The sequence below is a fragment of the Leopardus geoffroyi genome, chromosome A1, assembly GCF_018350155.1.
Source record: "Leopardus geoffroyi isolate Oge1 chromosome A1, O.geoffroyi_Oge1_pat1.0, whole genome shotgun sequence".
NCBI classification, from domain to species: Eukaryota; Metazoa; Chordata; class Mammalia; order Carnivora; family Felidae; genus Leopardus; species Leopardus geoffroyi.
In genome coordinates, this window is record NC_059326.1 from 82,012,195 (window position 1) to 82,035,536 (window position 23,342).

At 59.9% G+C, this 23,342-nt stretch overlaps 1 protein-coding gene and 1 long non-coding RNA gene across 13 annotated transcripts in view; one reads left to right on the forward strand and one right to left on the reverse strand.

Annotated features, from left to right (window-relative positions):
* MCF2L (MCF.2 cell line derived transforming sequence like) overlaps positions 1-23,342 on the forward strand; it is a 133,080-nt gene that overhangs the window by 103,729 nt on the left and 6,009 nt on the right. For 11 of the 12 annotated variants that reach the window (XM_045482433.1, XM_045482438.1, XM_045482432.1 and 8 more), the window contains 22 exons: positions 2,889-3,008; positions 4,596-4,712; positions 5,222-5,371; positions 6,079-6,203; positions 7,153-7,267; positions 10,644-10,763; positions 11,012-11,203; positions 11,623-11,814; positions 12,340-12,499; positions 13,184-13,254; positions 13,460-13,536; positions 13,990-14,056; positions 14,708-14,823; positions 15,945-16,014; positions 17,330-17,422; positions 17,524-17,616; positions 18,251-18,376; positions 19,443-19,664; positions 19,884-19,976; positions 20,937-21,015; positions 21,152-21,218; positions 21,930-22,048. In XM_045482433.1, the coding sequence (XP_045338389.1) occupies positions 2,889-3,008; positions 4,596-4,712; positions 5,222-5,371; positions 6,079-6,203; positions 7,153-7,267; positions 10,644-10,763; positions 11,012-11,203; positions 11,623-11,814; positions 12,340-12,499; positions 13,184-13,254; positions 13,460-13,536; positions 13,990-14,056; positions 14,708-14,823; positions 15,945-16,014; positions 17,330-17,422; positions 17,524-17,616; positions 18,251-18,376; positions 19,443-19,664; positions 19,884-19,976; positions 20,937-21,015; positions 21,152-21,218; positions 21,930-22,048 (2,584 nt within the window). Of the gene's footprint in view, positions 1-2,888; positions 3,009-4,595; positions 4,713-5,221; positions 5,372-6,078; positions 6,204-7,152; positions 7,268-10,643; positions 10,764-11,011; positions 11,204-11,622; positions 11,815-12,339; positions 12,500-13,183; positions 13,255-13,459; positions 13,537-13,989; positions 14,057-14,707; positions 14,824-15,944; positions 16,015-17,329; positions 17,423-17,523; positions 17,617-18,250; positions 18,377-19,442; positions 19,665-19,883; positions 19,977-20,936; positions 21,016-21,151; positions 21,219-21,929; positions 22,049-22,195; positions 22,289-23,342 lie in introns of all 12 variants that reach the window. The other variant, XM_045482444.1, reaches the window with a different exon arrangement.
* On the reverse strand, positions 1,414-22,923 carry LOC123600307. Its single transcript, XR_006713647.1, has 3 exons — positions 22,635-22,923; positions 18,634-18,639; positions 1,414-1,424 (listed from the first exon to the last, which is right to left on the reverse strand). It is a non-coding gene; the product is annotated as an uncharacterized LOC123600307 (long non-coding RNA).

Genomic DNA, 23,342 nt, shown 5'->3' on the forward strand with positions numbered 1-23,342 from the left:
GCCCTGCTTGGGGGCTGCCTCCACCACTCCCCTCTGGGCCGTGCCGTGGGTGCCTGGCACAGAGCGGGACAGCAGACGGGCGCGGGCCACACGAGGCTTCCCCCCCCCCCAACCCCCTGAATGAGGCTGAATGTGGAGGCTGTGGGCGGTGCCAGACATGGCTCTCAGCACCTCCCTGCCCACACGCCACACTGCTTAGCAGGCACCTGTCCCCGGGGGCGGTGCAGAGGCCCACCCGGAGGCCACAGATGGCTGAGCGTGGGCGCCGGAGACAGCGGGGCCCTTGCAGAGGCTCAGGGGCCCCCCGCCAGAGACACAACCTGGGGTCCCTAGTGACAGGTGGTTCCCACGTGCCGGCGGCCAAAGGTGGAAGAGGAGCTACGGGGGAAGGTGTGGCGCTCGCTGTAGCCCGTGGGCTGTGTCACGCAGTGGGACCGGTTCACACGGCTTCCAGGCAGCCAGGGGCAGGGCCACCCGAGGACAGTCACTGATCATCGGTGGCCTTAGGCCGTGGGGATTTGTGGGGTGCAGAGACCAGAGCAGAAAGTGGAGTTGCAGGGATGTAAGCCGTGTGCTTGAGGGCACAAGCCTGAAGCGAGGCAGGGGGCAGGTGGCTTGCTTGTGGACTGAGGCCCTTGGGAGCCAGGCGGGTGTCCCAGCAGGAAGCACGGACAGGTATACAGGCTAGGCCCTGAAGGGGGCCATGAGCAGGGTGGGGCTGAGGTCAGGGAGGCCACTGCGGCCGGCTCTGGACTCTGGTTTGTTTGCGGGGTTGGGGAAGTCTCTGGAAGGTTTGTACAGGATGTGTCATGACACAGTGGACCTCATAGAAGGGTCACGGTGGCACTTCTGGGGGGAATCGGCTCAGGGCAGCAGTGGGGGGTGAGGAGTAGGGAAGCCAGCGATAGAATCTGGGGGTGTCCCGGCTGGGGCACAAAAGGAAGGGGTGGCTAGGAGAGCCCTGGGCGTGTGCCGAGCGCTGACCTGTCATGGGTACTGACAGGCGCTGGCCTGGGCCGCCCAATGCCTGCGGGCCCAGACCTTGGTCCAAGCCCTTCTCTTGCTCTCATACAGAGATCAGGTCTGGCATCAGAGGCTCAGGGCTGTCAGTGCAGTTCCAGCCTCGGGGCCTTGGGGGTGAGGCCAGGCCCCCACATTCAGCTATTCGCACCTGGTGGCACTGAGGCCTGTGGGTGGGGAGTAAAGCTATCCCAGGATCCCTGATCCCGTTCTCCCCAGCTTCTCCGGGGATGCTCCAGGCCCTGTAAGACCCTCTGGATCAGACACTCCACAGGGCCGTGGAGTCTGAGGGCTGCGTGGGGTGGGCCATCCAGGGCGGTGCATGTGAAAGGAGAGGGGCCACCCTCAGACAACCACAGCCCTGGTCCATGCGTCTTCTCAAAGCCACCGGAACCACACAAGGACTGAATGTGTTTTATGTTCCCTAGTGAGGCCCTCAGGTACCTTTTGTTCCTAGAGTTTTGTCAGACCCGGTGTTCCCAGACTCCGGGACGGGCTTGGTCAGGAGGAGGAGGCCAGGCTCCCTCCCACCGGGACAGCTACACTATGGGCTCCTCATCTCAGGCTCGATTCCGCTGGCCAGGCTGAGAGCAGTCTGGGCCCGAGAGCGTGGCCCAAGGTATGGCCGCAGCCTGAGCATCCATCAGCAGGTGGACAGGTGAACAGGCTGAGACACACAGGAGATATAGAGAGGGGCTCATACACAGCCAGGACACCCGGGCCAGCCGTCTCTCCTGCCGCGCCCCTTCCTGCCCCTCCGATGTGGGGCCTTGGGCCGTGCTGCTCCTTACCGTACATCGTATTTTAGCTGCACTGGGCCTAGTTACCCAGAAATCAAACTCAGTTCCTTCAGAATGCCTTCTTGTAGTAATGGGGGCTCCCTGGGCATCAGCACCTGGAAGTATTGGCATGTGGAGTAGGCTTTCAGTGATATGTGTCACACCACGTTGTTGAGGCTTTGTGTGAGCACCACATTAGGTGCAGTAGGAGTGTGCAGTGGGGGAGGCACTGTTTTGTCCCTGTTTCGCAGACGGGGAAACAGAGGCACAGGGAGGTGAGCAGTGTACCCGAGGTCACACACCTAGTAGGCAGAGCTGGCAGCCAAAGAGACTCCTGTCTGCAGTGCGTGCGCTAGGGCGCGAGCTCCCGTGTATGTTTTGGAACACAGCTTGTGTCTATATGGCTTTGTTTTTCTTTGACAAGTATCTTGGTTCCCTGGGGCTCTCATAACAAGTGCCACAGACCGAGGGGCTGGAAACAACAGAGAGCCACTCGCGTCCTCACAGTCTGGAGCCCGAGGTCCGAGGTGAAGGGGCCTACAGGTTGGTTCCCTGGGGCCATGCGGGAGACCCTGTCCCTGTCCCCAGCTTCTGGCAGTGTCTGGTGATCTCTGGGGCCCCTGGGCTTATGGACACATCCCCCGTCTTTGCCTCCATGTTGGCACGGCATCTCCCTGTGTGTCTGTGCCCAAGTGTCTCCTTCCGATAAGGACTAGGCATATTGGGTTGGGGGCCACACTGATGACCTCACATAAACTTGCTCACTTCTGTAAAGGCCTTTTCTCCAAATATAGTCACATCCTGAGGCACTGGGGTTTGGGCTTTAACACGTGACTTTGGCAGGACACCTTTCAGCCTGTAACTAGTGTAATAAGCTTTTGACTTTATAGCTGATAACGAACATGACGTAGCTGCAGAGGCGGTGTGACTTTCTCCTGGTAAGACGTGGGACGTGTCTAACAGCCCAGCGTCAGCAACCACGCGGCCTCAGTGAGCGCCCTTCCGCCTGGACCACACATCCACTGCAGCCATGCGAGGACCCCGCATCCAGCAGTGCGTCTGCCCACAGCCCTCTCTGTTCTCTTGCAGGCGTCCTTCCCGGCAAACCTCCAGCTCGTCCTTGTCCTGCGCCCAGCGGGGTTTTTCCAAAGGACCCTCTCTGACCTCGCTTTCAAATTCAACAGAGATGACTTTAAGATGAAGGTGCCGGTGAGTGGCCTGCCGCGGCTCTGTGGGCAGAACAGAGCGTGACCACGTTCTTGGCCCACGCAGCTGATCGAAACTCTTCAGGTGCTAAGCCCAGCGCCAGGGGCGTGCCCAAGTGCACAGCAACCCCGCTGGGCATTGCCCCTTCATTCCCTAGCGCTCCCCAGGGCTGACATCCACCCTGTGCCTCGGGTGATCCCTGTGGAAGTGCAGGTGCTTGTCAGAGCCACAAGTCTAGAACATTCTTACTGACGGTCAGGCCGAAGAACGAGAGCCCAACAGGCTGAGAGCCATCATCAGCCTCCTAGTGAGAAGCAGCCAGGAAGCCCAGGAAGCCTATTTCCCGTGAAGCCTGCTTGCACCCCACGTCACGACAGTCACTGTGGGGGCAGCGCGGGGCAGGCTGCCAGACGACGCCTAGGAAGCCTTTGTTTTCCATGAATTAGTTTGCACACAAGCCCCCAGCTTGTGATCTCGCCTTGAGACCACCTCGACAACGCCCACCAGGTTGCCTTCAAGGACCTGAGCGCCCATGACGGTGGTTGCCCGTGACACCTTTACCTGTTCCTCGGTGCACAGGGTGGGGTGCTCTGCCCGGTCAGGGGCCATGAGTGAGGCACCCCTGGCCCTGTGGGTGAGTCGCATGCTGCAACCCTGACCCCCGGGCTTCGGGTCTTGGAGAAAACCCATGCACCCGCGGTGTTTGCAACACCGAAACGCCTTCATTTCTGACAGCCCATTTCCTCGACGGTTAGGGACAAAACCACAGAGACACCGGCTGAAAGTTAGTGGCCTGGCACTGAAACCACCAGACCTTCTCTGTTCTCCCACCAGGACCCAGTCTCCTCTGATGGCCACCTCTCAGCCCCAGGGGAGCGTGACACCCACGTCCAGCCACTGGGCATGTGAACCTCGTTAACAACAGGTCTCTATGCAGACCTGTGGCGTTCAGTAATCAACAACACACAAGGGGGCGCCGGGCTCCATCTGGCCAGAAGCTCTCAGGACCTATTTTGTAGGACCTTAGCATCTGGCTGACAGCTTACAAAGCAAAGGCTGTATTTTTACCCAAAACTCACGGACAGAATGTCCTCAGAAAGGACAAGAGAAATAGACCAATGAAAGCAAGCCCTGTGCAAAGAGCTTCCTCGGTCCCTGAAGCCACGTGTCCCGTGGAAGGGCACAGCCCTGACTCTGGTGATGGCTGTAGTGACTTTGCTGGACTTTGGTGAGAACAATGACAAAACCATCGTCTTTCAAGTCAGAGCACTGCTCAGTGACCACCGCGAGCTCCCTGGCGGATGCCTGACGTGGGTGGTATGCCCAGCTCTGTCAGGGTTCCAACACCTTCCCTCCGTGCTGAGGCCCATCGTCACAGGCCCATTTCACAAAGGGGTAAACTGAGGCACAGAGAGAATAAGTGACTTGCCTGACGCCAACCAGCCTGGAAGTGGTAGAGCTGGGGTTTAAGCCCAGGTCCAAAGCCAGGCACCTCCTGTCCACACTGCCACCATTAGTGACCAGCGGGAGAGCTTTTCTCCCCCGTCCGCTGGGTGGTCTCTTCACGGGGCGGCTTTCTTCCTCTTCTAGGTCATAATGCTGAGCTCAGTGCCAGAGTTACACGGTTACATCGACAAGTCCCAACTGACTGAGGACCTGGGCGGGACCCTGGACTACTGCCACACGAGGTGGCTGTGTCACCGCACGGTGAGTCGTCCCGGGCTGCCCGCACGCGGGTGCTGGCTGTGGGCGGTGGGTCTCCTTAACCCTGACTTAATCGGCCAAATAGCTTTTGCACTACGATGCTGCCTTTTCCAAAGCCGTGTTCCCAGTAACCTCACTTCTGTTCCCCAAGAATGAGGAGATAGTCTCAGTGGACCTCAGTCATCTAAAGAAATAACATGAGTAATAAGTTTGGGAGTGGCTTTCTCTGGGCTCAGAGACCAAGAAACAACAGCCCTGCAAGGGGTGGGGGCGGATGTGGCCCTCGGGCCTCTCTTAACTGGGCAAGGGGAGACTGGGCACAGAACGACTCTGGCTGATGAAAGTGAACGCAGAGAGTGTCCAGTACGTCTCTGAAGCCACCAGGCCCGGGGTCTGGTCTAGGTGTGACTGCGGCTTGCTGTGGTCCTGCCCTCTCTGACGACGCCCGAGCCCCTGCACCAGACACCTGCCTCCCGGTGCAGCTTGGTGATGGTGTTTTCCTTCTTCCCCAGGCGATCGAAAGCTTCGCCCTCATGGTCAAGCAGACTGCTCAGATGCTGCAGTCCTTCGGGACCGAGCTGGCCGAAACGGAGCTGCCCAATGACGTCCAGTCGACAAGCTCGGTGCTCTGCGCTCACACGGAGAAGAAGGACAAAGCGAAGGTACGTGTGGCTTCTGTGCGAGGCCGCCAAGGGGAAGCAGCCCCGTGGGCATTGGGCATGACAGACCGAGGCCGTTCCCAAGATGCCTGGGGCAGGGGACCTGGCAAGCGCTCCCAGGGGAACTGAACGCACTCCTTTCTAAAAGCGGCTCGTGGTCAGACTGAGGGACGTGGGGCCTGAGTGCAGCCAGGAGCCGCAGCCTCGCTCTGATTGGGCATCCGAGGTGCTGGGGCTGCAGGGCCTCTCGCCAGGTGCGTCTGCCGCTTATGAGCGCGAGCAAGGCAGGACTTCTGCCCCCAGTTCCCAGGCGGCAGACCGGGTCATGGGCCGCCTTGGGCGACCGCAGCCCGCAAAGCAGCGTCCGTGCTCCAGTACTGACCCCGTGCCCAGGGAGCCTGTGCCGGGTGGGGTGTGACTCCGGGTCAGTGGTGGCCATGACCCCTTCGCTGGTGGTCCTTGGGGGCGGCCCCCAGCCCGAGAAGCCTGCCCTCTCTTTCACTCCCGGCGGTGGGGACACTGTGGGATCAGGCCCACAGAGGTCTGGTTTCCTGCTATCTCTTACCTCATCCACCGACCCCGAGCGACCTGTAGCCTTAGCTGTGCCCCAGCCACAGCTGGGGGAGTCTTCCAACACCTGCCGTCCTTCAGTGGCTCTAGGGGAACGAGGGAGTGAGCGTGGGGTGCCAGGCCCTGTGCTGTCCCCGCAGGAGGACATGAGGGCGGCCCTGGACGAGGGACAGAGCCTCCTGCAAAGCGTCAGAGAGCCCCTGGCCAAGGGCGGGGGGCGGAGCCTGAGCCAGGACCAGCTGGACAATCAGACCACCGTGCAGAGGTGAGGGCCCGAGCCGGGGGCAGGGCATGGCCACGGACTGGGGACAGAGTGACAGGCGGCAGTGACCCCCATCCCCTCGTCCTCATGGGAAGAAAGGGGACCGCAGGTCCTTACCACTGAAATGCTCTTCTTCCATATCCCGAAGAAAGTGGCTGTTCTGGGCAGGAAAATTTCTCAGAGCGAACAGCGCTTTTCTGCAGCCTGGGAGACATTCAAGGGAGTCCGTGGTGACAGGGTCTTACCAGCCTCATGGAGCCTCTCCCCTCCCCACCTGCCCAGCCCTGCCCACCCGCTGGTGTGCCCGTGAGGAAGGGACCCGCCAGCTCCCGCCCCCCACTTGAGCCTCGGGTCTTCTCGCCTTCCCTGTGAAGGGGACCACAAGCACGTCCTCCCTGGGCCCCCGCCGTGTGGATACTTGCCGTCCCTAACACCGCATGGCACCCTGGAACGCCCGCAGCTCCATGCATAGGCCAGGTCCTCATTTGGGGAGGAGGCGGGCACAGGAGCAGAGCCTCTGGACGGCTTGCTGGTGACACCCAGGCCACCACAGGCTGACCCAGGCCCAGGTTCACACGCCGGGCCAGTGCTCCATGCTGGGGACGTGGGAGGCCCCGGGGGACATAGGGGAGGCCGGGGTGAACCCCAGTGCTGACAGGGTAACACGCACAGGGTGGCATGGCTCTGGCCTGGGAGCCATGACCACGAATGGTGGCAGCTCACTGTGCCCTTCGTCCCGAACCCAAGTCAGATGTGAGAAGCGCAGAGCACTGTCACATCAACCTTGTAACACACTAGTCCCTTCCCCCGAAACGCGTCCCCTCTGGCACATTTGGCCTGCGAGTCCCATGTCCAGGGCCTGAGAGAGAAGGCGAGGGTCCGGGCATCCCTGGAGATGGAACCCTCGCCCCGCACCTCGCACCCGCTCAGACGGAGCCTCACCCCTGCCCAGGCTCCTGGCCCAGCTGAACGAGACCGAGGCCGCCTTCGACGAGTTCTGGGCAAAGCACCAGCAAAAGCTCCAGCAGTGTCTGCAGCTCCGGCACTTTGAGCAGGACTTCCGAGAGGTGAGTGGTCGCGGTGGGGGCGCCTGGCGCTCCGGCCACAGGAAGCCGCTTTTCGCTGAGCTGCCCTGGTGACAGCGGCGCCACACGGAGCCGCGAGACTGGGTGGGACGAGACCTTGGAACGCGTGGCGAGTGAGCCGTTGCACACAACAGGTTACCAGACCCCGTCGGCATGCACTTCCTTCCATGTTCCCCAGGGACGCGTCCAGGAGCCATGCATATGCTCCTTTACCAGCGTGCATTTGTCTGCACCTGCTGTGTGCTAGCCCGGGGCCCCATCCTGCCCATACTGGGCGGCACGAGGGTCAGGACAGGGAGGCGTGGTCCTGGCATTAATCGTCAGCGTTGGGGCTCCACAGAAGCCCGCTGGTCAGTCATTTATGCAGGGTCAGGACACGGACACATCTGTGTGCCCTCACCTCACCATGGAATGACATTTTCCCTGGGCCTTCTGGTCAGGACTGGGGGTGGGTGGGGGGTGGGATCTCAAGGGCATGAGAAACGAGTAACAACACCAACCCCGGCACTAAGGCTGTTGTAGGGCCGTGTGCAAGGGCAGGTTCCAACACCGCCCGCCCCCGCCACCGACCAGTCCTGAAATGTCATGTTTCAGAAAACATGGGATTGGCTCAGTTAGCGCTCACTGCCAAGCTTAGGCAGGCACAGGGAGCCAGCCTCCCTAACTTGGACCAGAGAGGTCTCCCACCAGCCCCTGTGAACAGCACACCGTTGGGGGTGCATGGAGAGCATGGTCGTCCGTGATGTACTTCTGCAGGGGCTGAGGAAGGCTGGCCAAACAAGCTTTCTATTCGGGGATGGTTGCAGGTTTGTGTGCATTGTGAAATAATCCAGCAAGACCTCACGTGCCCTCAATCCAGCTTCCCCCAGAGGACACATCTTGCAAAATCGTGCTCAGCATCACAGTGTGGACATTGACACTGACACACTCAGCACACAGAACATTCTGTCCCAACACAGACCCGTGTTTCCTTCTTACAGACACACTTCCCTCCCACCCCGCCCCAGCCTGCCCCGTTCTGAACTCCTATCCCTCCCCCTCCTGAGCCCCCAACCCCTCCTGAACCCCCACCCCCTCCTGAACCCCATTCCCTCCCACCCCTCCCCCTCCTGAGCCCCCAACCCCTCCTGAACCATACCCCTCACCCCTCCCTCCTGAACCCCCACCCCATCCTGCACCCCTGATAACCTCTGATCTCCCTGTTTCCATATGCTATCATGTCAAGAATGTTCTAGAAGTGGCGCCATGCATACTTAGCCTCCTGGCTCTTTTCAGGCAGCACCGTCTGTTACATTCCCTGGAGATGGAGGCAGGTGTTGCATCTTTGCTCTTGTCCCCGCTGAGTAGTTAGTGTCCTGGGCCGTGGACCAGCCACAGTTTAACCGTCCTCCTGTTGAAGGACACCTGGGCTGTTTCCAGGACTTTGCTACCATACAAAACGTGCCACTGTCCATGTGAACACAGCTATCATTTCCCTGATGTAAATGCTCAGGGGTGCAGTTGGGGGTCGTGGTTGCTGATGTTCAGCTTTCTGAGAAGCTGCTGACGTGTCCCCAGAGCGCCTGCACCTGTGCGCCCAGTGGTGCGCATGAGGACGTGGCTGTCGCATGCCCGCACTGTGCCCGGTGGTGTGCATACCTTACACGCCTACTCTGGGGGTCTGGGGGGCACCTCACTGTGGCTCTGCTGTGCGTTTCTCACGGCTGGCGACGCGGACCGGCCTGCCTGCACTCGTGGCCGTGTCTGTCCTCCTGGTGAAGTGCCTCTTCTTCCTGGTTGCCCGTTTGTGACCCTCATCCTGGGTGGGGGTGGGGGTTTTACTCCTGTGACTTGGGAGTTCCCTATATGCGGAGGTGCTGGCCCCGGCCAGACCTGCGGTTTGAAAATCTGTTCTTTAGTTTGTCCCTGTGTCTCAGCCTCTGACAGCACCTTTCACACGGCAAAGGTTTTAATTCTGATAAAGTCTTGTTTACCAATTTTTTTCTTTTAAGGATCACACTTTTGGCCCATCCCATATCCTAGGTCCCAACCATGTTCTCCTCAGCTTTTCTTCCTAAAAGGTTTATAGTTTTACGGTAAGTCCATGATCCATTTTGAGTTAACTTTTGTGTAGGGTGAGAATCAGGTCCTGGTTCAGTTTTTTTTTTTTTTTTAACATTTTTATTTATTTTTGAGAGACAGAGTGTGAGCAAGGGAGGGGCAGAGAGAGAGGGAATCACAGATTCTGAAGCAGGCTCCAGGCTCTGAGCTGTCAGCACAGAGCCTGACGTGGGGCTCAAACTCATAAACTGTGAGATCATGACCTGTGCCAGAGTTGGACACTTAACCGACTGAGCCGCACAGGCACCCCTATTGTTCAGTCTTTAGTCTTGGGATGTCCAGGGGCTCTGGTGCCGTTGTGGAAAAGGCTGTCTCTTCTCCACGGGAGAAGAGAAATCATGTCAGAAAGCCATTGGGCAGGTCTGTTTGGGTGGGTTTCTGGGCATGCACCCCATCCATCTGTCAGCACCTCGCAGTCTCGGTGACCATGGCTGTGCAGTGAGTCTTGAAGTCAAGTGCACAGTCCTTCTGTTCTCTCCCAGAATTGGCCTAGCTCTGCTTCTGCTCTGCCGGCTGCATCTATGTTGTAAGATCTTGCCTATATCTGCGTGGCTCTGCTGGGGTCTTGATAGGAACTGTGGTAAACCTGTATTTTGGGGAGAGTCAGATCTTTCCTACAGCGAGTCTCCCCATCAGTGAACGCAGTGGGTCTGTCTTACCTTGCATTTAGATTTTCTTAGAGCTTTTTCATCAGTATTGTACAGTTTTCAGCAAACCATTTCAATACATGTTCTGTTTGATTTACACTTAAGTATTTCATTCTTAAGCAATTGTAAATGGTGTTTTAAATTTTGGTGTTCATGTGTTCATCACCATAGGTAGAAATACAACTGCTTTTTGCGTGTCTATCTTGTCTCCTGAAACCTCGCTGATCTCACTTTTTCCAGGAGTGGTTTCATAAGAGTTCGGGGATTTTCTACATAGCAGAGTAGGTCATGTGCAAACAGGGATGGCTTGGTTCTTTCTGTTTCCATTTGATGCTTTTTGGTTGTGTTTGTATTTGTTCAGTTGTGTGTTAGTTTTGCTGTCTTGCACCGGCTTTATGACTGGTGAGAGTGGACATTCTTGTTCTCACCGATGTCACAGCTGTCCTTAGGCTGCAGGACTTGTGTGGAGGCTCCTTGTCATGCTGAGGGCATGTCCCTCTGCCCGGTTTCCCGGGAAGGACCTGGCTCTTCTGTCCTCCCTCCTCTCCTGCTTCAGGCAGGGCCTCCATACCTGACATGGGCCCGGGCCTCCTGCCCCTCCTGTGTTCCAGGTCAAAGCCTCCTTAGACGCGCTGGCCCAGAAGATAGCGACCTTCACGGATGTGGGCAACAGCCTGGCACACGCAGGGCATCTCCTGAAGGACCTCACCAGCTTCGAGGAGAAGTCCAGCGTAAGCACAGTGGTGTGGGCCATTGTGGGCAGGAGACAGCCTACGGGGAGTGCTCAGGGCACCACCAGGGTCACCTAGGAAGGCGGGGGAATGGGGCTGTCTTGCCATCCGGTGGGGGGCATCCGCGGGTGGAGGGACGGAGCCCCTTCTGCTCTCACTCCCACCCTGACGGATCCTGCCCAGGAAATCGCACCTGTTGCTCTAACAAACCCAAGCTGAGCCGTGTGCCTGGGGTGGCTCCCACGCAGGTGTCTGTAGAGCGGGCCCTCGCACTGGCCCTGGAGGGTGAGAAGCTCATTGACAGCAGGCACTACGCCGTGGACTCCATCCGCCCCAAATGCCATGAGCTCCAGCACCTGTGCAACCAGTTCGCGGCAGAGGTCGAGAGGAGGAGGGGGCTGCTCAGCAAGTCCCTGGAGCTGCACAGCCTCCTGGAGGCGGTGAGACCCCTCCCCATGCCCTCCTGGTCCCGCGGGGTCCCCCTCCCCACACCTGCCCCTCCCACGTGGACCGCAGTCACTGGCTGGAAGCTGACCCCACGCCCTGCTGTCCATGGGCCTGTCTCGAGGCCCAGCCAGTCACAGATGCCCATTTCTAGAATTCACTTGCCACAGCTGATACATCTTGCCGAGGACCAGAAATTCTCTGCACTTGGCCCCTCTGTCCTCTGTGTGAACGAGTCCAGGCCGGATGATGCACGTAGCCTTAGGGTGCCGTGTAGCTGGGTTGCAGAGATCCCCAGAATCCTGGCGGCCGCCGCTGGGATGGGAGGGCCCCGGCCTAGCACGCGTAACACACACGCCAAGACCCAGCCTCTGACGGGCCTGCTCTCTCCCTCTGCCATGCTTGGCGTGTCCAGTCCATGAAGTGGTGTGATGAGGGAATCTACCTGCTGGCCTCACAGCCTGTGGACAAATGTCAGTCCCAGGAGGGTGCTGAGGCGGCCCTCCAGGAAATTGAGAAGTTTCTGGAGACTGGCGCAGAAAACAAGATCCAGGAGCTCGACAGAATCTACCAGGACTATGAACCCGTCCTCACCACAGACCTGATGGTAAGTGGGGCCCATGCTCGTGGTGGGGGCAGGGGCGGCCGCCATGAGCTCTTCCAGGACCCTGGGCGTGTTGAGGCTCAGCTTCCCCTCAACACAGGATTCCGTGACCCGGCAGCCCTCCTGTGCCTGGGGTCTTTCCCTGCAAGACCACCACTGGGGGCTCCCCCACCCGGTTTCCCCAGCACCCCGCCTCCTGCGTGCCCCCCTGTACATCGCGCCGACCCCAGCCCCCACTGCCACCCAGCTGGCTGCCCACACCCCCGGGGCACCCACAGGGTCACACCCTTCCCGCAGGGAACGTGTGGGGCCACGTGTCCCTCCCTTCCAGCTGACTCTCCTCAAAGCTCCAGGTCCTGCATTCCACGGGGTCCCACCCCTCCCTCCTGCGGCGGGGGTGGGGGTGGGGGGAGTGCAGGGTTGCGCCCTGGCGGCTGGCTGTGACACTACAGCCCAGCCTCTAAGGAGGCCAGGCTTCTCACTTTGCTGGCATCGCTGGCTCACGAGCCCACACACCTGTCCCTTCAGGAGCACGTGCAGAAGGTCTACCAGAAGCAGGAGGGCACGGAGGAGATGTTCCACCGGAGACAGGCCAGCCTGAAGAAGCTGGCAGCCAAGCAGACACGGCCCGTGCAGCCGGTGGCCCCCCGGCCAGAGGCACTCACAAAGTCACCCTGCCCCTCCCCAGGTGTGCACAGCCACCACCCCTCCCGTCCACGGTGGGCCCTCGCCCAGTTTGTAAATGAACTTTTATCGGCACAGGACCAGTGTGTGCCGAGTGGTTGGGGCAGAGAGGGGGTGGCCCGTGGACTAGGACATCCAGTGGCTGTCCAGGGACTTTTCCCCGGTTAGCATTCCGGTCTCTGCCCCAGCCCATCTGTCCTCAGTACTGTTGCCAAAATGGTTCTCCTTCAGCATCTCTGACCACAGCCCAAAGCCCCCAAGGCAGCAGCCCCTCATGGGCTCCTTGGAGCCCCTCCTGCAGCGGCACCTGCCCGCCGTCCTCTTCGGGGCTTTGGCAAGTGGGCCGCAAGTTGGTGAGACTGTGGAGAGCCGGCCCCCTCCCACCACCTGCTGCAGCATGTGGCACCCATCAGAGGGGACCCTGGCCCCTGGCCTGGTGGTGTCCGGGTCCCTCGTGCTCATGGACTCCGTGCTAGCCTGTGCGGCCGGCCATCTTCCCGCTCACCTGTCTCCCACGTGCTCTCCTCTTTCTCCATGTTTCTCTGCTTTCCTCGCCCTTCTCCAGGGGACTTGCTTCTTTTCTCTCTGAAAGTTCAAAGTAACCCCAGGTGCTCCCAGGTCCAGTCCTTCCTCTCCAGGCAGTAAGGTATGAAGCCACGTCTTCCTTCCCCACTTCTTTCCAAACCAGGCAGCCGGAGAGGCTCTGAGAACAGTCCTGAGGGCAGCATGCTCCGGAGAGGGCCCTACAGGAGGGCCAAGGTGAGGCCACAGTCCATGCTGCCCCCACAACAGCTGCCCGCCATCGCGGTCCAGCACCACCAGGCTCCCCCTGCCCTGCCTGTGCCGTGGGACCTCAGATTCCTCCCCAGATGGGGAATGAGGTGGGGCTCCTTGAAGTCAGGACGCCAGGCTGCACCTTCTGGCATCTGAATGTTCAATGCGCTGCGTGCTCGTCTTTCCCCAGAGCGAAGTGACTGAGAGCCGGCAGGGCCGCGGCAGCTCCACGGGCGACGAGGAGGAGAGCCTGGCCATCTTGCGGAGGTGAGCGGCTCTGGTCCAGACACGGCAGGTGCGACCCTGTCAGATCTCCGCCTTTGGCCGCAGAGAATCAGAGTGCAAACAAGCCAGAGCTGGTGGATAGTCAGCTTCTACCCCAAAGCTGGCGTCCTGGCGTGGACACACGTGCGCCACGCTGTGGACAGATGTGCGGTCCACTTCTGGAACCAGGACTGATCCGGTTTCTCCTAGAAAAGCCTGTTGTCCCTGGACCCTCAGGCAGGACTCTGGTGACTTGAAATGGCTCGTGTCCCCCTTTCTCAAGCTGTAGGTGACAAGACTGATTCCACAGAGACAGGCGCGTAGCCACGGCTCCTCAGTGGGCTGCACCCATGTGCTGGCGCCCTCTCTCTTCTCCCACCACCCCTGCTCCGAGCGTCTTCTCTCTGTGCCCTTCCTGCTCTAATGCTTTCTCCGCTGTCTGTGCCCCACTCACAGGCATGTGATGAATGAGCTCTTGGACACGGAACGGGTGTACGTGGAAGAGCTGCTCTGTGTCCTGGAGGTGAGTCTGCAGGGGTGGGGGGATGGCGAGGGAGCCCTGGGGCCCGTAGGCCCGCCCGCCCCATGCAGCAAGGGTGAGAGGATGGTGGCGGCTTTACTCGCACGGCCCCACCGGCGGGACCAGGGACAAGGAGATTGAGGTACGCGGCTCAGGGACCCGCTCCAGCAGCACATGGCTGACCCCAGGAGTGTGGCGGGAGCAGGAGGCTGCGTGTGACTCCATTGCAGGAAGAGCTGAACCGTCTGGGTCTGGGTGGAGGCAGAGTGGAGGCCCGGGGGACTGTTGCCAGCAGGGCAGGGGGCTTCTGGGCACTGGAATGTTCTGGATTTTGGTCTGGGTGGTGGTTACAGGGGTGTAGACATTGAAATGAGTCATCAAGGAGTACCCCCAAGATTTCTCTCCTTCATAAAAGTTACATGAATCCTCAAAGTTAAAAAGCAGAAGGACAGATCCCCGCCACCCAAAACAGATGGTGCTGTTTGTAGCTCACGCACGTTGGTCGGCACTTGCTGCCTCGTGGTCGTCCTAGAAACGGCCGGTGAATAAATATGGATGGATTCACTTTCTAAAACCTGAGAGGCATCCTCTCCCCATGGGCCTCCCTCCAAGCACGTGATGGAGGCCGCGTTCCGACCCCTCCCCTCCACGCAGGGCTATGCCGCCGAGCTGGACAACCCGCTGATGGCGCACCTCGTCTCACCCGGCCTCCAAAACAAGAAGGACATTTTGTTTGGAAACATGGAAGAGATTTACCACTTTCACAACAGGTCAGGCCCTCCCCTACCCACCCCTGCTGGGCAGGGTCTGCCTCTAGAGCAGGCCCCTGCGGTGAGCAGGAACCAGTGGGCTCAGGTGCACGGCGCCCCCAGGCTGGTTCCCACGGCCCACCTGCCAGCCCGGAGATGTCGGATGCCCGGTGCTTGGAGTTTGCAGGAGCTGCTGGCCCACTCCCACCGGCCAGCAGGGGCCGGTCTGCTTGGCATGAGCGTTGGGCCCTTTGGGGCAACCCCGAGGCCACACTGCCCAGCCAGGTGCATTTCGTTCCCAAGCCTGTTCTTGAAAAGGAGGCAAAGGCAGACATCCCCATCCTGCCTTTCTCCCCTCGTGAGCGCTGTCTGTGGCCACCGTGGCTCCGGGGGCAGAACAGTGGTCCTTCTGTGGCTGTTCATCCCTGGCTCCTCACTGCAGTTTGTGGGAGCTTGTGGGGCAGGACGCGAGGAGGTGGATGCAGGGTGCATGGGGAGGGGGCAGTCACACAGACAGCATGGGCCCTGCCCTCCTCTGGGCTTCTTGTGTCTGACCACGTGCTTTCGCCCCTCGGCCGCTAGTGTCTCTCACCCACTGGTTCACAGAGAAGGCACCGGTCTGCAGCCGGGCCCTCTGGACCCCACCCCTTTCCACAATGGAGGCACACATCAGGTGGCCTGGCCCCTCAGTGTCCTTGGCTCACCCCAGCCTCCGCCCTGGGTCCCTAGTGGCTCTAAGCCACGGTGCTAGTGTTGCGAACTGACCCCAGGGAGCTCTCCCTCCCAGCAGATTCACCCCAGGCTCCGGCTGGGCATCTGGGAGTGTCCCTGGGGCAGAGCTACCTGGATGTGGGCAGGGCTTTCACAGCTGGGCTTCATGCCTTTCTGTCTGTTGAAAAGGAGCTGTCCCAAGTTCTGTGTGAACACCGATGTCAGAAACATGAAGGGACCCATGAAGGGGCCAGAGTGCTTAAACCTGAGAGTTTGCTTCAGCCAGAACCCAGGAGTGACCCGTGTGGGCTGCAGACTATCCAGACTTAGAAATAAAAGTCATCAGGAAAATAGTATCTGTTGATTTGTTATAGGAAGTGTCTCCTTTGGGTTGCTCATCACGTGACCTAATGCAAACTTTCTTTGTCTAGAATATTCCTGAGGGAGCTGGAAAACTACACTGACTGCCCAGAGCTGGTTGGAAGGTGTTTTCTGGAACGGGTATGTGCTGTTTCAACATGTGCTTGATGGTGCCTTACTTGTTAAAATAATAATGACTTTAATGTGTTTTTGTTTTGTTTTGAGAAAGAGTATGGGGGGCGGAGAGGGGCAGAGAGGGAGGGAGACACAGAATCAGAAGCAGGCTCCAGGCTCCGAGTTGTCAGCACAGAGCCCAACGCGGGGCTTGAACTCACAAACCATGTGTCATGACCTGAGCTGAAGTCAGATGCTTAACCGACTGAGCCACCCAGTCTCCCCAATAATGAGTTTAAACCCTATCACAGTCTCCTTCCAACCAACTGAAATGACAAAGTTTCACTCTGTTCCTGGTTTGCCTGAGAGGATGTGGTACTTTCTGGAAGAGCCAAAAGTATATTTTTTCTGAAGTCCAAAAAGTTCAAAAAAGGGAAAAAGTATAAAACATCAGCATTTCGAAATGCCAGATTTATAAAGTGTCTGTCTTGCCGGCACACGTTAGACAGAGCTGAACTTTTCTTGAGGTGGTGTTAGTGTCATGTCTGGTCTTTCCCTGGTCACCCCTCTCCGCCCACCCCCATACTAGCAGGTGTGGGACGGGTCCCCTTATCTTTCTCCCTTTGAAACTGCAGACGGCCCCTCTTCCAGGCAGGGAGAAGCAGTGGGAGAGGACAGGGCGTCTCCTCAGGCCAGCTTCACACACTGCTCGCTGAGCAGTGTGGCAAATGTAGCGAAAGTGAAGCCATTTTCACAAAATGAGATGGAGGCTGAGACGCGTCACCATGAACTAGGGCCATCGGGCAGAAGGAAGGAGAAGGGGCCACATTTGTCCTCCGACCCTGCCTGCTCACTGGGGACGCTTCTGGGTGCTGTTTGAGAATTGGGGCGGAGGGTTCCTTCACACTGCAGGTCAGTGGTTCTCAAAAGAGGCCCCCTGGCCGACAGCACCAGCATCCCGGGATCTTACAGGGAATGCAGGTTCTCAGGTCCCGGCTGCTGAAGCAGAACCTGAAGTGCGGCTCTGTGTCGTAACAAACCCGCAGGCGGTCCTGGTGCACACGCAGGTCTGCGCACAAGCCCTGCGTGTTCTTCCCCTGGAAAGTTTGCGCGCACTTTCAGTCTGTTATCCTCACGGCACAGAGCCAGCCGCGTGGTGCTAACCTGTGTGAAAGGCGTCTCAGGACTAGTGCAGCCCTGAGCAGTGGTCCCTGGGGGAGCCGTTTCACAGCTGCCCCACAATGAAGGACGCAGTGTCTGTGGTGGAGGAGGTGCACGGGGTGCGGGGCTGTCGAATCGCACCCCGAGGCACTCTGTGACGTGCACTCTGTCCCCGGCTCAGATGGAAGAGTTCCAGATCTACGAGAAGTATTGCCAGAACAAGCCTCGCTCTGAGAGCCTGTGGAGACAGTGCTCCGACTGCCCGTTTTTCCAGGTGTGTCTGGGGACCCTCCTAGTGAGAGTGCTGTCTCCTCATTAGCTGACTGTCACACAGGGAACAAGAGGACCCTGTAAAGAGGTTTCTGGGTCTTGCAGGAATGCCAGAGGAAGCTGGACCACAAGCTGAGTCTCGACTCCTACCTGCTGAAGCCAGTGCAGAGAATCACCAAGTACCAGCTGCTGCTCAAGGTGACGTGCCCGCAGCCGCCTGCCGCCCCTGCCGCGCCCTCCCAGCCCCGCACCCCTGCCAGGGCCCCGTCTCTTCACAGACCTGTGTGGAGGGCTCACTGTCCGCCGGCCATCATTGGGGGGGGGGGGCGGGGAGCACAGAGGTGACCAGATGGGCAGACTCGTGGAGCACACACTCGCCACTCGCCCTGGGCCGTGCGCTCACACACAGTCCTCCCTGCAAGGCCGGCCCCGGTGCGCAACCCGGTGGACGTGAAGGGCATGCCTTCAGCCGTCCCATGTTTGGGGGTGCCAGGTTGGAGACAAAAGAGTACCCAGGTCTAGGAGTGGGAAGGCGGGAGCTGCACAAGGGGCCTCGCCCCATCCAGGCCTGGCTGCCTGGCTCGGGAGGCGTCCCTGTGTGCAGCGTCAGGCAGGACTGTGGCAGTGAGGCACGGGGCGACGGGCCTGGGGGTGGCTTCCTGAGCTGGTCTGAGGCCCGCGCCCCGGGCAGACCCACCACAAGCGGCCTTGTCCGCGGTGCCAGCTGTGCAAGGAGCCGCGCTGCATGTCCTGAGGGTCCAAGGATGGGCACGCAGCACGGAGCAGAGCGTCCAGTGCCCTGTGGGTGTGTGAACGCGGCCTCGTCCCCCAGGAGATGCTCAAATACAGCAAGAGCTGCGAGGGGGCTGAGGACCTGCAGGAGGCACTGAGCTCCATCCTGGGCATCCTCAAGGCTGTGAACGACTCCATGCACCTGATCGCCATCACCGGCTATGACGTAAGGGCCTCCCCGTCCGCTGAGGAGCCTGGTGACGGTCCACCCACCATCCTCGCAGAGCTGTGCCTGGGGACATCCGTGTGCGGGCGTATCACCTGCATATGCTGGGGTGTGCCCTGGCGCACGGGGACATGGGAGCCTTCACACCTCCTGCACCCACACGTCCCTGCACCCGCACCCACACCCCCCTGCACCAACACCCTTGTGCACCCACGCCCACAACCCCCGCACCCGCACCCACACGCCCCTGCACCTACATCCCCCTGCACCCACACCCACATGCCCCTGCACCCACACACCCCTGCACCTACACCCACATGCCCCTGCACCCATACCCATACCCCCCCTGCACCTGCACCCACACTCCCCTGCACCCGCAACCCCCTGCACCCACACCTGCACCCCCCTGCACCCACATGCCCGTGCACCCACACGTCCCTGCACTCGCACCCACACACCCCTGCTCCCACACCTGCACCCCTCTGCACCCACACCCACACACCCCTGCACCCACACACCCCTGCACCAGCACCCCCCTGCACCCGCACCCACACCCCCCTGCACCCGCACCCCCATGTACCCACACCCACACCCTGCACCTGCACCCTCATGCACCCACACCCACACCCCCTGCACCCACACCCACACCCCCTTGCACCCACACCCACACACCCCTACACCCACGCACCCCTGCACCCGCACCCACACATCCCTGCATCTGCATGCCCCCACACCCACACACACATCCTCCCACACCCAGCAGATGGGACCTTTGTCCTAGCAGATGGTCCTCTGCTGGCACATCCTCACCACCCAGAGTCCAGCGTGTGCATCCTGTGGGTTTGGACAGGGTGTGAGGCCCGTCTCCCTGCTGGAAAGCCCCTGCGCTCCGCCTGTTCACCCTCCCTGGCCCACGACCACCCCCGGCTCCTGTCTTCCCAGTTCTGCTTTTCCCCAAACATTACATAGCGGTGGTCTATGGGACACAGCACCCCCCACCCCCGCCCAGGCGGCCTGCTTCTGTTTGGCGACGTGCACGTAAGGCTCCACTTTGTCCTGGGCTTAGGGGAACCTGAGTGACCTGGGGAGGCTGCTGATGCAAGGCTCCTTCAGCGTGTGGACAGACCACAAGAAGGGCCACACGAAGGTGAAGGACCTGGCCAGGTTCAAGCCCATGCAGCGGCACCTCTTCCTGCACGAGAAGGCCGTGCTCTTCTGCAAGAAGAGGGAGGAAAACGGGGAGGGCTACGAGAAGGCCCCTTCCTACAGCTACAAGCAGTCCCTGAACGTGAGTGAGCCTTAGTCCCCGCAGCCTCAGCCACGCTGCCCACTTCAGGCACAGGCCACTCTTATCTCTGGGTGTGGGAGTCTGGGACCCCGGGCGTCCTCAGCCCCCACCCCAAAACCGCTTCCGTTGCTTCGGGGACCCACCAACACCTTTCAGGGATGGGGGGCCGGCTCTCATCCCGCGCACTCATGAGCCCATCTCCCTGCTTGGCACTGTCAGATGGCGGCAGTGGGCATAACCGAGAATGTGAAGGGCGACGTGAGAAAGTTCGAGATCTGGTACAACGCCCGGGAGGAGGTGTACATCATACAGGTAGGGCTGGTGTCCCCGGGCCGGGTGCTGGGCATGTGTCAGAAAGGCCTGTGGCAAGAGCTGGTGTGTGTAGACTCTTCCGTGTGACTTTATCACCCGGAAGCCATTTAGGGGCATTGCCCTGGGCTGTCGCTACCCTGAACTGGGCCCAGGAGGAAGTACAGGAAACCAAGGTTAGGGTGCTCCGAGGGCATGGCCGGGAGCACGGGCTTGCATGTGCCTGGATGGCACACCTGGGCCATGCTTATACACGTGACCGGGCTGCCTCACTGGTGAGGGCCGGAGGTGGGAGGCCATGAGTGCCCCCTGAGTCCGGTGAGCCCAGCGCCCTGTGAAGGGGCGCCCTTCACACCCAGGCACGCTGGCGGGACATGGTGGCCACGGAGCGCCGTCACCACACACACCAACACCGCCAGGCCCACGGCAATGACGTGGGTCTGTTCAGCACGAGCTCAGGCGCCAGCCCCAGAAGCTGCCAGAACAGTGGCCGGCCTGCTTCTCCAGAGTCCAGCTGCCCACCCGTCACTCCCACAGGCCTCACACACTGCACCGAGGCGAGACGGTGGCCTGCTCCCCTCTCTCGCCCTGAGAGTTAGAGTCTACTTCAGCGTCTCGGATTCCTGTCAGACATGTCACCTAACACAACACCCTGGGCCACTTCCCAGAGGAAGGTGCTCTCAAAGGGTGGTCTGTGCCCCAGGGTTTCCACCGAGTCAGGCGCCAGTGAGGGCGCAAAGCTGGTGGCCAGGCGGTCACAGCCCGCCGCCTGTGTGGCCCACAGACCCTTCCTGTCACGCCCATGAGGCGGTCCCAAGGCAAAGGGACCATTTCTCCTTCCTCCTGGGCAGAGCTCTTGTTATCAGTCCCCACGGTCATCCTCAGAAGCTACCAGGGTAAAAGCAAAGCGGCATCTTCAGGGAACATGCGCCCTTACCTCCTGGCTTTCCCCCTGGGGCACAGGCACCGACGGCGGAGATTAAAGCAGCCTGGGTGAGTGAGATCCGCAAGGTGCTGACCAGCCAGCTGCAGGCTTGCAGAGGTAAGAGGTCTGGGCCGCCAGCGGCTCCGCTCTGCTCCGGGCGCATTCCCACACATGTCCAAAGCAACTCCCAGATTGTTGGCTGTTGTTGGAGGTGCGGTCGTGCAGCGCGGGGTCTGTGTGTCCCTTCCCGCAGAAGCCAGCCAGCACCGAGCACTGGAACAGTCCCAGAGCCTTCCTCTGCCCACGCCGCCCAGCACCAGGTGAGGGAGCCACCTCCGCTCGGGACCATGGGAGCCTGTCCCAGAGCCTGCCTCTGCATGCGCCACTGGGTGCACACGGCCCCTTCCCTGAACCTCCTCACTGGGAATTTGCTCCAAGCCCCCGGGACGGCTTGTCCTCTGGCATTACGTGCTCGGGGGTCCGTCCCTGCGGGCCAGCTTCGGGGACAGTGTCTCCGGCCCCACCTCTGGATGCTGCTGGCACAGGTGACTGTTAGCTGCCAGGTTTCCATGACGGTCGCGCTTCAGACAGGGCCTGTCGGGTGCCGAGGCGCAGAGCCACACCCGCGGCTCACAGTTGATAGACACGCACATTTCGGGTGCCAGCCCTGAGGCTGGCTTCACGGGACCTTTTCTGCCCTTAGCCTTACTTTGTTACCGTATTCATTCGCAGCTTTATTTTTCTGTTTCTTATATAAGCACATCTGGTCACTCGTGGGACAGGATGGGGGCTAAGTAAATAATGCATAGAACAATAGTTTGAAAAGAAAAAGGCCACCCCCCATCCCTGCAAGTCAAAAAATCAGCAACCATCTCCTACGTAACAGGAAGCAGGTGGATTTGTTCTCATTCAGTTCTCCCCGGTTAACCCGGAAGTGCGTGGAGGGCAGGATGGGGCCCCGGGGTCTCTGCCTCGGATCCTCAGGGAGGCTGGAAACTAACCAGGCCACGTCCTCCTCCTTTTTTCATTAGTCCCTCGAAAGGGAACACAAGAAACATCAAAAAGCTGGAGGAAAGAAAAACCGACCCCCTAAGCCTGGAAGGATACGTGAGCTCCACGCCATTGCCGAAGCCCCCCGAGAAGGGCAGAGGTGGGTGTCTGTGCGGCGCAGCCCCGTCACGGCTGTCCCTGAGTGAGCAGGCGCGTCCAGGACTCGCACACCTCTCAGAGGAGAGCCCGTGTGAGCTGGCGTGTGTCCCCGAGCACCCCCACCCCGTCCCTCTGTCTTCCTTCGGAGATGACACAGCCCCGAGCTCTACCTCAGAGAGCTCCGCACTTTCCAAAACGCGCTTTGCTCTGCCGGGCCTTGCTGCCCTCACAGGTCAGAAAGGTAAAAGGCGCCTGCCTCAGACCCACGCCCCGGACGTGCCGCTCACCCCGATGGCACACTTCTCGTTCGTGTGGTGATCATTCGTGTGGACAGCCCGACAGGCGGCTGCCGCCATCGTCACCACGTGCAGCCGTTCAGAAGCTTTGCGCACTGACCCGCTCTCTTCCCTGGCGCTGGCGTGTCTGTCCCACACACGGCCAGGGGCCTCTCACTGGGGGCCTTTTGTTTGCAAAGGAGGAGGCAGGCTTCTCTGGCAAAACTTGCTCGCAAACTGCACTCGTCTTTTGCTTTTTTGGTGCACCTCCTCCTGAACCCCCACCCCATCCTGCTCTGTCCTGCCCGGGACTGGGTGGGAACCTCGGAAAGCTTGTCTGCCTTGCAAGGCTCCTCAGTGGTGAAGCGTGTGGGGGGAAGGACACAGATGAGCCCACGAAGCCTGGAGCTCCGGCCGGGTCATTACAGGACCACCCGCCCGATGCTAAAAGCCAGTGTTTACGAGTCGAGGATTCTTTTCACTCATCCAGAAAATTGGAGGGTTTTTTGTTTGTTTGTTTCAACTTACAAGATACTTTTAAGTTGGCCTCAAACTTTTTATTTTTAAAATATTTTTTTCACGTTTATTTATTAAGAGAGAGAGAAGGAGACAGAGACAAAGTGCCAGTGGGGAGGGGCAGGGAGAGAGGGAGACACAGAATCCAAAGCAGGCTCCAGGGTCCGAGCTGTCAGCACAGAGCCCGACACGGGGCTCGAACTCACGAACCGTGAGATCATGACCTGAGCCGAAGTCGGACGCTTGGCCAACTGAGCCACCCAGGCGCTGCAATCAAACTTTTTTTAAAAAAGGAGAGACTCACTCTGGTGCCGTGTACTTTGCCAAGCATGGAAAGTGCATATACACTACACACTTTTATGCAGAGTTGAGAACCTGCGACCACCTGTAGCCTGCTGAAGTGAGGGTACGATTGCCACCGTCGGCCCGAGCTGGGTCTCCTCTCCCCCCCGTTCCCGGGGCCGCTCCCGTCACCCGCGGGGCCTGCGGTGGTGGCGTCCTGTC